At 40.2% G+C, this 13,325-nt stretch overlaps 1 protein-coding gene across 1 annotated transcript in view; it reads right to left on the bottom strand.

Annotated features, from left to right (window-relative positions):
- Nucleotides 1–13,325, bottom strand: part of ARFGEF2 (ADP ribosylation factor guanine nucleotide exchange factor 2) — a 52,827-nt gene that overhangs the window by 6,018 nt on the left and 33,484 nt on the right. The window contains exons 16-36 of the mRNA XM_063459658.1: nt 12,578–12,662; nt 12,312–12,483; nt 11,423–11,574; nt 10,415–10,543; nt 9,642–9,800; nt 9,279–9,426; nt 8,464–8,563; nt 8,122–8,162; nt 7,741–7,910; nt 6,597–6,748; nt 6,339–6,511; nt 5,164–5,324; nt 4,415–4,545; nt 4,001–4,130; nt 3,523–3,658; nt 3,252–3,390; nt 2,764–2,818; nt 2,237–2,351; nt 1,415–1,554; nt 909–1,077; nt 317–455 (exon numbers count right to left, since the gene is read on the bottom strand). Of these exons, the coding sequence (XP_063315728.1) occupies nt 317–455; nt 909–1,077; nt 1,415–1,554; nt 2,237–2,351; nt 2,764–2,818; nt 3,252–3,390; nt 3,523–3,658; nt 4,001–4,130; nt 4,415–4,545; nt 5,164–5,324; nt 6,339–6,511; nt 6,597–6,748; nt 7,741–7,910; nt 8,122–8,162; nt 8,464–8,563; nt 9,279–9,426; nt 9,642–9,800; nt 10,415–10,543; nt 11,423–11,574; nt 12,312–12,483; nt 12,578–12,662 (2,796 nt within the window). The remainder of the gene's footprint in view (nt 1–316; nt 456–908; nt 1,078–1,414; nt 1,555–2,236; nt 2,352–2,763; nt 2,819–3,251; nt 3,391–3,522; nt 3,659–4,000; nt 4,131–4,414; nt 4,546–5,163; nt 5,325–6,338; nt 6,512–6,596; nt 6,749–7,740; nt 7,911–8,121; nt 8,163–8,463; nt 8,564–9,278; nt 9,427–9,641; nt 9,801–10,414; nt 10,544–11,422; nt 11,575–12,311; nt 12,484–12,577; nt 12,663–13,325) is intronic.

The following is a 13,325-nucleotide window of genomic DNA, read 5'->3' on the forward strand; positions in this document are numbered from 1 at the left end:
ATACGGCAGCATACACACCTCAATTTAAAAAAAATAGGATTGGCACGCTACGGGACATCAAAATCCTATATCGGCACAGTGCTGCTAAAAGGTTGCCTACCCCTGCTCTAGGCGTTTATTTCTAATAGGCAAGCAGAAAGTGAGCTGAATATAGGGCATGTGTGCCCGAAACGAACCATTCTACCATTTTAGCTCTGCTACCATTGGCCCCCATAACAAGTTGTTGGAAATTGTATGGATCAACAGGTTCAAGATGTAAAGAATATCTCTTTTATATCATTATTGCTTACAAGTCCTAACAGAATAATACACTTACTTTAAAAGCCTCGATTCTATGTCCTCCCACGAATCTTGGCGGTTCTGGTCTGTATACATTCGGAAAAGGATTCTCAAACAGCAGGCGAGGCTACTGGTTTCTTGTTTTAACAGATTAGGTTTCGATTTCCCTTTGAATCCTATTTCGTGAAGAAATAAAAATGAAACACGCCCACTTCTTGTTATATAAACAAACACATGTTTTTCTTTTGAGCTGATGTCACAAAGGTGGGAAAAAGAAAGGAAGGCATTGGACAGTTGGAATCTTTATTAAAATAAAGTTAATCTTGTTTTACAATCAAAGGGCATTAAAGGAAACCCAAAGATCGGATTTTGTGGTAAAACACAAAAGACTGACCAAGTAGAAAGCACAAAACATTCTAAAATTGTAAGAATTGTTAAAAAGCTGCAACGTAAAAGGAGAATAACAACATGTCTTGCGCGTTTTGTATGGCATTATGACTTCAGTAATTACCATGCTGTACATGTGTGAGCATTGCATGTAGCCAAGCGGATATAAATCGCTCCCCAATCAGAGGATACAAATGGAAAATTCAGCTTTGTCTAACAAAGATCTTCAATTCATCCTTTACCTGCCCTCCAGAGTGCTGTCCGCTGTTCGTTATTGGAATTAAAGGCCTTTGCGAAGGAGTGCGACTCTTGCAGACAGTCCAACAGTTTGAAGAGATGCTGCGTTGACATGAATTTATACATTCCTTGGTCCTCAGACTCGATATGGATGTCCATCTCCAGAGCATCTCTCTGTATGGAGGGATTGGAAATTGTTAAATAAATGGTTGAACGTGACTTCAAAACATTTCTCTGTATTATTGCTAAACCTCAGTTAGGACCTTCACAAAGTCAATATTCAATGTAATGCCTGGGAGAGGATTTAGATCTAAAAATAAAAAAAATTCACATTATTAATAATTACAGCACACCAACATATTTAGGTGCGCAGTACTGTGGGCATCCAATGAACAAGTTAAAGCATAAACAAGAGACGAGAACATAACGTTCCACCTGAGCATGGCTAGTCCAAAAAGCTTACAGTCTGATCTCAGGAAGTCACGGAGACCTACAGAATTATAACACTTACTTGTGCAGCTGCCAAATGCTCAGCATCCTCTTTCTTACTAGTAGCCGGGTAAAAAACGATATTATCGATCGTTTGGATTAATTCAAGCTGCACCACACACTTAATGAGAAGCCCAGCAAACAGTTTCTGGTCAGCCAACTCTAAACCAATAAATGAAAGGGGAGAAGCATTTAATTCAGGGGATCACTCAACAACAAAAATCAGAGAACTATCTAATATGAACTCTGATTGCTAGTCACAGAGACCATCCAAGATTCCAACATTCCAACAATTTTACCAGGAGCATCAACATAAAATGCACAACTCTGTCTGCATTGGCTGTGGTGTCTGTGCGGACAAGGAAGAGTCCAGTTTGAGGTTTTCAGGCACACTTGAGATTGTGCTTTTGGGGTTTAAGGGATACGTGCAACTTGTACTGATTTCTTATAAAACTTGTACCAGAGCTGTACAGACACTGCTGTGAATGTTTCATTCATGAAAATATTAAAGAACAGAAAACAGAATGAAGTTACATATAGGTTATTAGTCTCAAGGCTTTCTTTGCTTCTCTCATTGTTCCTCATAACCTGTGTGTTCAGCATTGCACAATAAGAAGAAATCAGGACAATTCCTTGGGAGAATCTTCTGCACCCCCAGAATACACTCTAAAAGTACTAAATATATCAACATCAGCAGCACTTTACTCTACTCTATGATGCTGACAGGTAAAAACAAACAAATTCTATCTTTTGCTCTGTAAATAAATCTGGCGTGCACGCCGTTTTGTAACCAAGTTATGGTAGATAAAGAAATGTTACACAGATGGTTCACTTTAATACTCACTCTCACTAGACTTCCCTCTCCAGTTATCCTCTGTAGTGTTGGAGAGCTGGCTATGAGCTCTCTCAGAGGGATTTCGATCCAGACTGCTGCTGGACTGGCGATCAACGTCTAAATCCTGACAAACAGAATGAGATTAACAGACGCACGTCAAAACGTTGAAGGGGTTTACAGGGCTTACAACGGATCTGAACACAAATAACGTAAGTAAAAACATGTGCGATGACCGGTAGAGGGAGCTATCAATCACGGCGAAGAGTTAACTCATTGCTTGCTGTCTATAGTGGTCTATATTAGGGGTGTCTCCTGGCACATGTGAGTTTGGCTTCATGTTAATCCCATCTACATAGAGCCATGAGTAATAGGATTCTGGCTCAATACAGTCAATAATGAGGATTTCATTAAGGTATATTTTCAAGTACTCAAACAGGGGATTAAAATAGAATTATTTCTTAGTATAATGTTTAAAAGTTTTTATTTAAAGCACATGTTTGGTAGTGAATAGGAATGCTTGGAATAAAGTAACTTACAAAACGTTTCTCTGACGTATCATCTTCCATCGCAGATGGTCTCCAGCTCAGTAACCTGACGGAAATTTCAATAGAAGTTCATTATGTAAACAGGGCGGCTTGGCTAAATGGGTGGCGGGCAGCTGGGCTAAATGGGTGGCGGGCAGCTGGGCTAAACGGGAGGCGGGTCTAAGCTGAGCTTGGAAATAATCCCTGCTGTTAGGTAAAGTCCATGGTGAGTTGAATTCAGGCAATTACCAATTATCAAAACCCAGCTGTACAGAAAAGTTAATTAATGTTAATGGGGACTTTTATGCACTTGGCAAACAATGTATGCCCAGACCTGCAACTCCCAGGACGGACCGACCTTTCGCTATTCACTTGGCTGAGAGCCAAGACAAATATAATATAGTCTGAGCAGAATTCTAGTATTTTAACTAAAAGAATGTTCAGAGTTAGAACTCAGCAAGAAATAAAGCATTACATACAAAGCAGGATAAGACACTCACGCGCTTGGGATGGTGGTCTTGAAGATATCCAACATACAGGTACACGTCTGATCCCACACCTCGGGACTAAACTTCTCTCCAGTGAGAATAACGAGATTTTCCAGGCAGTTTGTTCCAGAGCGTGCTAGCTGTTCATTATCTGCAATATACAGAATAGACAGAATATGAACTTCCCGTAGGGCTCGTATGAAAGCTAGTGCCTTAGAACACATTGTGACTCCAGAGAAAATTTTTATTTGGGTTCAAACAGCCCACACGAGTTCCAACATACCTTGTTTCACACACCAGTGTAACTGCGTGAATATGTCTGACAGTAGAATGCCATTCAGAGCTTCGTAAAATTGCGTAAACACATCACAGATGGCATAAAGTGCGTGGTTACAGGTTGTCGTCATCCATTCTGACTTCTGGAAAAAAACATTGAAAGCATGGCGTAAACGGAGCCCCAAAGGATTAGTAGCATAAATGGCTATTATCACGCCAATAATAGCGATAATGTGCGATTGTCAGCCCCCTCAATTCCCCATTTTAAGAGTACACAGTGTTTAGTGGGCAGCGGAGTGTCCAATGTACTACTTTTTGTTCTTACATCTAGAGGCTGGGAATGTCCAAGGAGCAAACTGATCCAATAGGGCAACATCCCACCTGGGGGGCAGGGTGTCATATCAAATGTCATGTTGAGTGGAGGACAAAGAGAACCTTTAAATTATTGCAGACAGCCATTTGGGTCTTTAAGCGTTAGTTCTCACCTCTGTTTGCTGTTCTGGGAGTTTCATGTTATCAAAAATCCGGAAAACTATTCTGAACAGGTCATGCCACCAGTGGTTTTCAAATGTGTGCCCGTAACTTTTCATTATTTCAAACATTACCGTGAGGCCCCTAGGTAGACAAAAACACAGGTAAGATTATGGTGGGGGAGGATTTTGTACTCATATCACTCTAATAGCCCAAATAAAATGAACACCATCTGCAGAAACACTTCCCATGTCTTCTTACATCATGCGATTATTATCAGAGCTCAATTCACATTGCGACAGACTGATGTCCTGGGATTCTTCCTATTGCGCTCTGTGAACACTCAACACAATACCCCTTTCTCTCCACTAAAACCTGAATGGAAGGATGATTATAGAGAGTCACTTGCTCCAAATAGATACAGTTACCTTGTTCTTACATCCAGTTTGCATCTGTTAATAATGCAGGAGAGTTCGAACAAGATAGGAAACCATCCTCTGACCCAGACTCGGTCACCAGGCGCTACGTTCATATCGTCACTAGTGTATTCTCTCAGAGCCTGGAACACAGGAAGAGAATGGTTAATCACACTAAATTCCTTAAATATAAAAAGTTAGGCTGTGCAAATTGCCCAGAGCACATGCCTTGCAAAGACTTCTCATTGAGCTGAATTGGGAAGTCTGTGATTGAACAGAGTCTGGGCGTCGTTAGATGGGAGGACTAGCAGAGGAAATAGATCTGCAGTTTCTACAAGATGATTTTAGATAATTAAAGGTACGTGTGTCTTAACTGAGGGTAAATCTACTAAATAGTTATTTATTTGGGCAGTGAGTGTCCCTTTACGCATGCTTTGGTTTGCAGTAAGTGGATGGAAATTAAATAAGCAATCAGAGGAGCATGACCCAGCACCGAGGGACATCAGCTCTGGAATTGGGTATGTGTCAAAATGTTTTTTTTAATCCTTTATTTGCCACTGGAGGGACTGCAGGGAAGGGAAGGCAGAGGGCGCTATAGTGATAGGATTACAATTTTGTATTCCCTAAACTTTATGTTATTATGACAGAAGTCTGTTACAGACAACATGTATGAAATCTTTTACATTACAGGTTCAGGGTACTTTTGTAGAAAGCATAGAAAAGCCATAATAAGAATGATAAATAAAACGTGTTCTCCGTACCTGTGGCTTTTCAGAGACATACTTTGCACAGTAGCGGATCAGTCGGATTGCCTCCATGCTGGTGTCTGGGAATGCAGCATTGCAGGCAAATTCAGACAGACATTTTACTGCATCCTGGAAGGAGTCTATTGCCGCAGGGAAGTGATGCTGGAAAACATTTGCTAAAAAGAACACAAGAAAACTCATTAAACATGGGGTATAATAACTACATTAAAACAAAACACCATACCAGCTGCAGATGGATTGCAACTTCCAAAACCCTGGGATATTATGGAATCGTTCAGCAATAGCAGGAGAACTACAGTTCGGCTATCACTGGCCTAGAAGTACCTTAGAGAAATGGTGAATAATCATCACTTGTCCACAGTTAATGGGGCACTATAGTCACCAGAACCAGTACAGCTTAATGTAGTTGTTCTGGTGTCTTATATCCTGCAGGCTTTTCTATGTAAACACTGCCTTTTCAGAGAAAACAGTGTTTATACTGCTGCCTAGTAACACCTCTAGGTGCAGTCACTCAGATGGCCACTATAGGTTCTTCTTGGGGTAGTGTTGCACATTGTGTAGCACTTATGTTTAGCATCTCCACGCTCTGCATGGAGGTGCTGAACATTATCCATAGAGATGCATTGATTCAAAACATCTATGAGGAGATGCTGATTGGTGCAGTGCAATAGCCTCCCAATTATTTCCTATGAGATTGGCTGAGACCATCAGACTGATGGAGGAGGGGCTAGCCAGCACAACCTGGGGAAACATTTTTACTCTCTTCCAAACATACTCCAGCACTATATTGTTAGGAATACAAACATGCATTCCTAACACTACAGTGTTCCTTTAACCCCTTAAGGACACATGACGTGTGACATGTCATGATTCCCTTTTATTCCAGAAGTTTGGTCCTTAAGGGGTTAAGAGAATATTATTTTACAGGATAAGGATGAAGGATTTACAAAGTGCCAACAAATTCTGCAGCAATGTGTCAAACAGGATTTCAACCATAGTGCCAAAATGAAAGCATTTTATTGTGTTTTGCCCTGAAACGCTGCACAGAGATTTACCCCTTAGCTACCGGAGGTGCAACATGCTGGAGTCAGGCAGCCAATGGAGGCATGAACTCCCTCATTATACTTATCTTCTTGAGAGAGCAGAAATCCTGCACATACAATACTTACTGACTATGTGGCCCACGTTTTGGAAGGTCAGCTCCACGATATTTGCGTTGTGTTCAGAGGCTGCTTGGTAAAACACAGCAAAGATATTCTTCCACCCTGAGCGAATGTTGCCAGCCTGGGTGTTCACCATCTGGGCAATGCAACGAATGACCATATCCCGAATTGTAGGCGACCTTCAGAGATAACACAGGGAGTTAGGAAAGAGTCTGAAAATTAGATTGGTAAAGGACCTAGACAGAACCTTCAACAAGCAGTCACCTGTTCTTTTTCATGATGTGTTCGAAAGGCCTCAAGAAATCCTTCTGGAAGCGGAAATTCGCCAACTCATCTTTTTCAAGGAACTTCATGGACAGTTGTCGAAGGGAATCAATTGCAAAAATGGCCACGTCTTCGTTGGGGTTACAGCCAACCTGGGATCAAGGAGAGGTAACAGCAAAAATGGATCAAAACAATTAACATTAATATAAAAAGCACTAAACGCGATATTCACTTGACCATCTTAACCTCTAGAACACATTCACTCAACTACGGATGTAATAGACAGAAGAATGGGAAGGAGGTAGCGGTCCATTAAACTCCCATCCCTGTCGTGTTCTCAAAGTTCCAATAGTAGAAAAAGTGTCTAAAAGAGTATTATCGATCAATTCTGAGTGCACAATGCTAGTGACTTAAACCAATAGCCAACGCCATATGGAAGGAATCAAGTATAGGGAAGTTACTAAATATTACTGGTCTGGGCTTTACATTTATAGTGAAGTTATGATTACTGAACTGGTTTCATCCCAATGAAAGATAACTAGCCACTGGCTTAATATTCTACCATAGTAAATAGAGAGGGAGGGAAACAGAAGCAACAATGCAGAGAATAATGGGATAAGCTATGGAAGTCAATACAGGATCAAACTTCCAGTTACAGCTGGTAAAGTTACCAAGCTTTCAGCAGATAAAAGGGTTGGTAAATCGCTATCTCAGCATGTGAGTGGTTTTCTTTAATGGGCTGTCCAGGTCAGTTGAGAACCTGTAATCACTTATTATTTAATTCAAACACCTAACATACTTTAGCTTGCTGAAATGCTTTATGTGTGCAGAGCGAGTTCTCAGTTTCCATTTTTTTTTTTTTTTTTTACAAAAACTGTAGATTTCAATAGAAAACATCACTGGTAATTTTTTTTCTTTTGGGCAGTGGCTTCCCTTTCCATTACATGCCTTTTCTGTAATAACGAAGAACACAGACGGCTGACAGTAAACTAGTCCAACAGGATGGCTTTGGAAATCATTTTCTTGTTATAAAAACAGAGCAAAAAAATGCCACAATGGCAAAAATGATTTATCTTGATTATAGGAAGTCCGAGTTATGAGAAGGATAACCCAATCTCTGCACGAGTTTAACGAACAACTCTACCTTGTTGAAATGGTCACCGACCACCTGCCATATTCTCGACCACTGCAAGCGAATTCTGTTCATGTTATAATAAGAAATCTCCACGATTTTCTGCAAACTGAACATGCGCGGATGGTGTATGGATGCCAATTCATCCATGGAGACTGCGCACAGCCAGCGGACGAAGTCGACTGCGAGAGACAAAAGGTAAAACGCCATCTTGGTGAGGCCAACCTGTTCGTCTACACCAAGCTATCGTCAAAAGTCATAACTGAATGTATAACTAGGTAAGTTATTGAACCCAAAAATAAGATGGATTAACAGGTCACTAAATGTTTACTGTAGGTTTGGTTATATTTAATCTGTATACACACATATTTCTATTAAGTTTGAAATACTCACCAATTGCATTTCCATCAAGTCTAGTTGACCCCGTAAATATCCTGTAATTAAAAATATATATACACAATAAAAAAAAATAAAAAAAAGAGGAGAAATGTAAATGTTGCTAACCATTAATAACAGTCACCTGAATATTCACAGAGATAAATAGTATATTAACAACTGTAACACAAATTATGCATAAAGACGCGCTGATTTTTGAAAGTTGTCAGTAAGCTGGCTAGAGACAGGAAACCCTGTGAGGTTTCATGGCCTTACTAACATCACCCCATCAGTTTCATCACCAAGTCTACTTTGAGCGTCTGATGTACCATTCATCTTGTAAGTCATATAAAAACGCACCTATCCACAGCTACAACAACACTCTGCGAGCTAGTTTCTCCAACGGATTCTTGAATGCTGGCCATCTGCTTCTTGTCTACTCCAACACCAACCAGTGTCCCTGGAAGAGAACATACAGTCTCCATGAAATGCGGCGATAAATGCAGTGACTCCAGAGAGTAATAATGGACACCTGAATTGTTGGTGGCTGCTCGATGCATTTTAAGACCAAAGTCAACTTCCATATCTAAAAAAAAATCTAACCCATTTGTGACAGATCTGAAAGGGACAAATGTGCAGAATACAGACAATCGTGAAACACATATCCCATTTATTTGCACAATACTATGTGTTGTCAAAGAACAAGAATATTTTGGCTTTCATGCCAAGTACAACTATTGCTAAACCATTTCTTTATTTAGCAGAACTAATGATATTTGGATGTGTAGAAAAAACACAACTTGAAAAGGAGACCAGAATCTGTCAAATGCAAGTATTGTGTGCCTGGGGTGAAATGTCATGGTGGCACAAGACTCTCACACGGCCATCTTTGAGTCTCCAGCTGCTGGCAGACAAAAAGGGTCATGGGACCACAGAATCGCACTTTTGTGCAAATGTACAAAACAGGGATCCATGAAAGATCCCACAAGACTTACCAGGTGAATAAAAAATGAAAGTCCAAAATAGCCAAATTGAAAACAGAACTGACTAGGAAAAGGTTTCTAATTCAGCTATTTAGGTCTGGATTTTGAAATTCACAGCAATTCTCACTTGAATTACTCTCCAATCTCCACTTTGAGAATATCTTTGCTCCAGATTACTACCGGTTTTCTCACCTAATCCCAGCCCCATGAACTCCTCCCCTCCCGTCGTGTAACTCTTAATGCTTCCTTCTCGATCGCGCACAGTTCCAGAGATGTACCGAGTCTTAACACCTGTGCCAATAAGCTGTGCAAGTTCCAGCTGGCTAATACATTTTAATATCTGCAAAACACAAAAAAGGTGATGGTTTTAAGGAAGAGGAATGAAACTGAACTGGATTTCTCCACAGTGAGTGTAAAACAATCTGGTAGCAGGTGAGTTTCATTTTTACAGACTGTTAAATGCCCTTCCCTACAGCTCAGAGGGAGATTCTGTCAAATAGAGATCTCTCTCCTAGGGGGATGACAGAGTCAAGATTAAGAATAAGGAAGCTTTACCTCATGCCATGAATTTCCGAGGTAGTTTCCGTCCGTGTGAGCCACTGTAATGAGAGTCTTGATGGTGTCTATGTTTTTCTGCTTCATTTCGGTAATGCTGGAACTCGCCGTAAGCAGAGAAAATCGCGCAAGAGCCTGGACATAGGCGTCTCTTTCAAGCTGACCAACCAAAATAAAGGATCAGCCAGTGAGATAAACAAATCATCCTTTAGCTGCCAAAACACTTAGCAAGCATTGATGTTTCTATCAGAACCATTAATGATAAAACATTATTATTATAAACAAAGGATGGAATAGACATAAAAAAGCAGAACATTATACTAATGACTTCCCCTGTGTGGTTGCTTGTAGGGACCACTCTTGCCATACAATACTATCAATCAGCAAAGTGAGCAGGCTGTGTGTATAAAGACATTACCAGGAAAAGTATTCGGTCGGTTTCCATGGTTACTGCTGCACAATTACAGCTTTGCCACAGATTTATTAATTCAGCACAAAATCACGTGGTACAAAAAGTTTTAGCTGAATGTCCAATGCCGTGGATTCAAATCACAAACAGTTTATTAATTGCAAAAATCTATTTTTTCCCCTGATAGTAACAAACCCACTTTAACAGGTTTTCAATCGACAAGTTACAAAGGTCTCTAAGACGTTCGATGGGAGAATGGAGGAGTTAGAGGGAAGATGCTGTGAGAGCGAAACGGTATATGGCTAGAGGGGTAAATAAATATTCACGCTCTCAATGACTAGCTTCCTGTCGGTCCAACACTGACCTGCATACTGAAGATGCATGCGATTCGGATTGCACAACGAATGCCTTCCAAGCACAGATTAGCCACCTCGCTGTCATCACAGTTCTGAAGGCCGATGCTGTAGGCAGCAAGCAATGGCGTCCAGACAAGCTACAGGAAAATAAATCATCATATATTACAACACCTGAAATTTTATGGAGCCGTTGAAACACCAATCCCTGCTTACCACTACTTACAAAATATTGACATATCCCAACATTATCCCATTTAATCTGATTAAGAATAAACAAGGCTACTTGGAAGGGTTACTTCAAGCACCATGACCACATCAGTGGCCTTAAGTGGTTATGGTGCCTGTAATTTGTACAGAATACACTTTGAAATGTTTAACCACACAGATGCAGGAGGTGTAACTCCACCTCTGGCTGTGACATTTGGGCATCATTAGCCAGCCCAGAACAAGAGTAATCATGATGCCTGGAGTCCTTGAATTAAAATGTTGCAATTCCCTTGTTGATTATAGACAATTCCCACTTTGGAATAAAAGCTATTAGGAGTTCGTTTCAAGGCGGGAATTCAGTTCATTAGACAAATAACTGAAAAGCAGTGTGTATTTATATACAATTATAATGCACAGAGACCACAGGCACCAAGCTTTGCTAATTCTAGCAAGGTGGATTATTCTTGTTCCTTAAAACGTACTAAAAGGGCAAGTGGATCGCTATTCACACTACGGCCCATTGTACAGCGCTACAGAATCTGATGGCGCAACATAAATAATAATACGAGTGCGATAATAAACTGCATAATGAATGCATTCAGTGACCAATGTTAACACATTAAATCTTCTGTTTAAGGTATCAGTTTTTTAACATCATTAATGTCATAAAATACCTCTATAAAACTAAGGATACATTTACCAATACGAAGCTTATTCGTTTTGAACACATGGTAATTAGAAATTGTTATAATCATAAAATGCTGGCCTCCTTATAACATGTCTGATATCTCCGTTCAATTTTGACTTACTTTAAACATGGGTCGCACGTGGTCCAGGTGAGTTGCGCTAGTAAATGGCGCCTTAGCATGGCTCACAGCTTCCATAAGTGCTTTGGCGGTTTTTGCCATTTGCTCCATCTCCATATTATACAACAGCCTTCTCTCCTTTTCATTAGTCGCACCTATGAAGACACACAGTAAGATGGCATTGTGTGTGCAGTTAGGAGGATGTCACATTGCTTTCTTAGATTAGAACATGCAGCAACCGTGAGGAAAAAGAATGGTCATGCTTTGCTAGAGCCATCCACCTGTTTCAGTATAACTCCCATGATGCTTTGCCAGCCACCAACAGCTTGAAGGACAGTGTCAGACCTGTACTTTTATTTAGACTGTGTGTTGTTCCCATGAAAGGGAACATTTTTTATTACGAATCTTTGAATAACCCACTCATTTACCATCAGCCCTGTAAAGAGATTTTGGATGGTTAATAAGCAGGTTAGTCTACGCTGTTTTAGAAAAATGGGAGAAGCATTTTCCCAATGAAGCAGTGATTTCATAAAGGCAGAGTGTAGCATCCCTCATTCCTTAAAAAAAGTACTCCATTAGGAAAAACAAATGTTACAATTTATTATATATACCTCCAATAAAATAATGCATGCATTTATTGCAACAGGAGTATATCTAAAACCAGCTTGCATATGCTGCAAATCTACTGTCTGCATCCTTTGCTAATTACTAATGAAATCTGTGCTTTTTGTTACATGAAGGAAAACACATGAAGCCGTTCAGCAAGCTTGGAGTGTCCAGTCTTCCTCACAATATTAAAGCCGGATAGAGTTTGTGGTGAGGTTTCTCAGCATTCCCAACTAACATTGATTACCTACACCCATACTGTATGTTTTATAACCTAAGTACTCACTTGACTTTGAAGATTTGGTTGTAACGGTAAATTCCTTGGTCTCCTTCATTGCAATTTTCTTGCCTTCAATCTCATCAAAGATCGCAGATAAGTACTCCTCCGGCAAATCTTTGCTATCGTTAATGCCTCTGTTCATTTTAATATACTGCTCCTTTGTCATTTTATTCTTCACCTATTAAATACGACAAGCAATCAAAACCATGCAGTCAACGTGTGTGTGCAGAAAATAAATGGAAAGACATAACCAATCTACTAGTAAACCATACCTGAGGACTATGTAGATCTGTTGTTAACATTATAATAGAATATGCCAAGACATACGCCGTATCAGCGCTGGCGAACAAGGTTTGTCTGCAAAAGGTAAAATGAAAATAGGTTTCAAATGGGAAAGCAACAAAATAGGAGCCAAACAGAAGCTAAAAAGAGACGGATGCTTTCTTATTTTTGCCATTAACTAGGTTACACAGCAGCGTTATTAACTTCAGTTAGAAAGCAAAGCACATAAATTAAAGCAACCAATTTTATACAAATTCATTTTAAAAATGACATTGTTAAAGGGACACTATAGGCACCCAGACCACTTCAACTCATTGAAGTGATCTGCATGCAGTGTCTCTCTCTCCTTAAATACAGCAATGTAAAATACTGCAGTTTCAGAAACATTGCAGGTTTAAGACTGCCTCGAGAGCCGGTCTATCAAACAGCCAGTAGAAGCGCCTCATGCATTACCATGGAGTTAATCTCCATGAAATGATGCTGGACACCCTCACGCTTTGCATGAGGACATGTAGTGTCTTCAAATTTCCCCCAGAAAGCATTGTTTTAATGCTTTCCTATGGGGAAGGCCTGAAGCGCGCGCTGCACTCGACGCACATGCACATTCTGTCCCCCCAGTGCCAACGTTGGAGGAGGCAAAGACGGAATAGAAACAGATGGACCTCGACACTGGAAAGATGTGGACATTCAGCCATGCTGGCAGAGAGACAGTTTGTATTGTCTATTGCTATAGTGTTC

Source organism: Pelobates fuscus, chromosome 6 (genome assembly GCF_036172605.1).
Source record: "Pelobates fuscus isolate aPelFus1 chromosome 6, aPelFus1.pri, whole genome shotgun sequence".
NCBI lineage: Eukaryota > Metazoa > Chordata > Amphibia > Anura > Pelobatidae > Pelobates > Pelobates fuscus.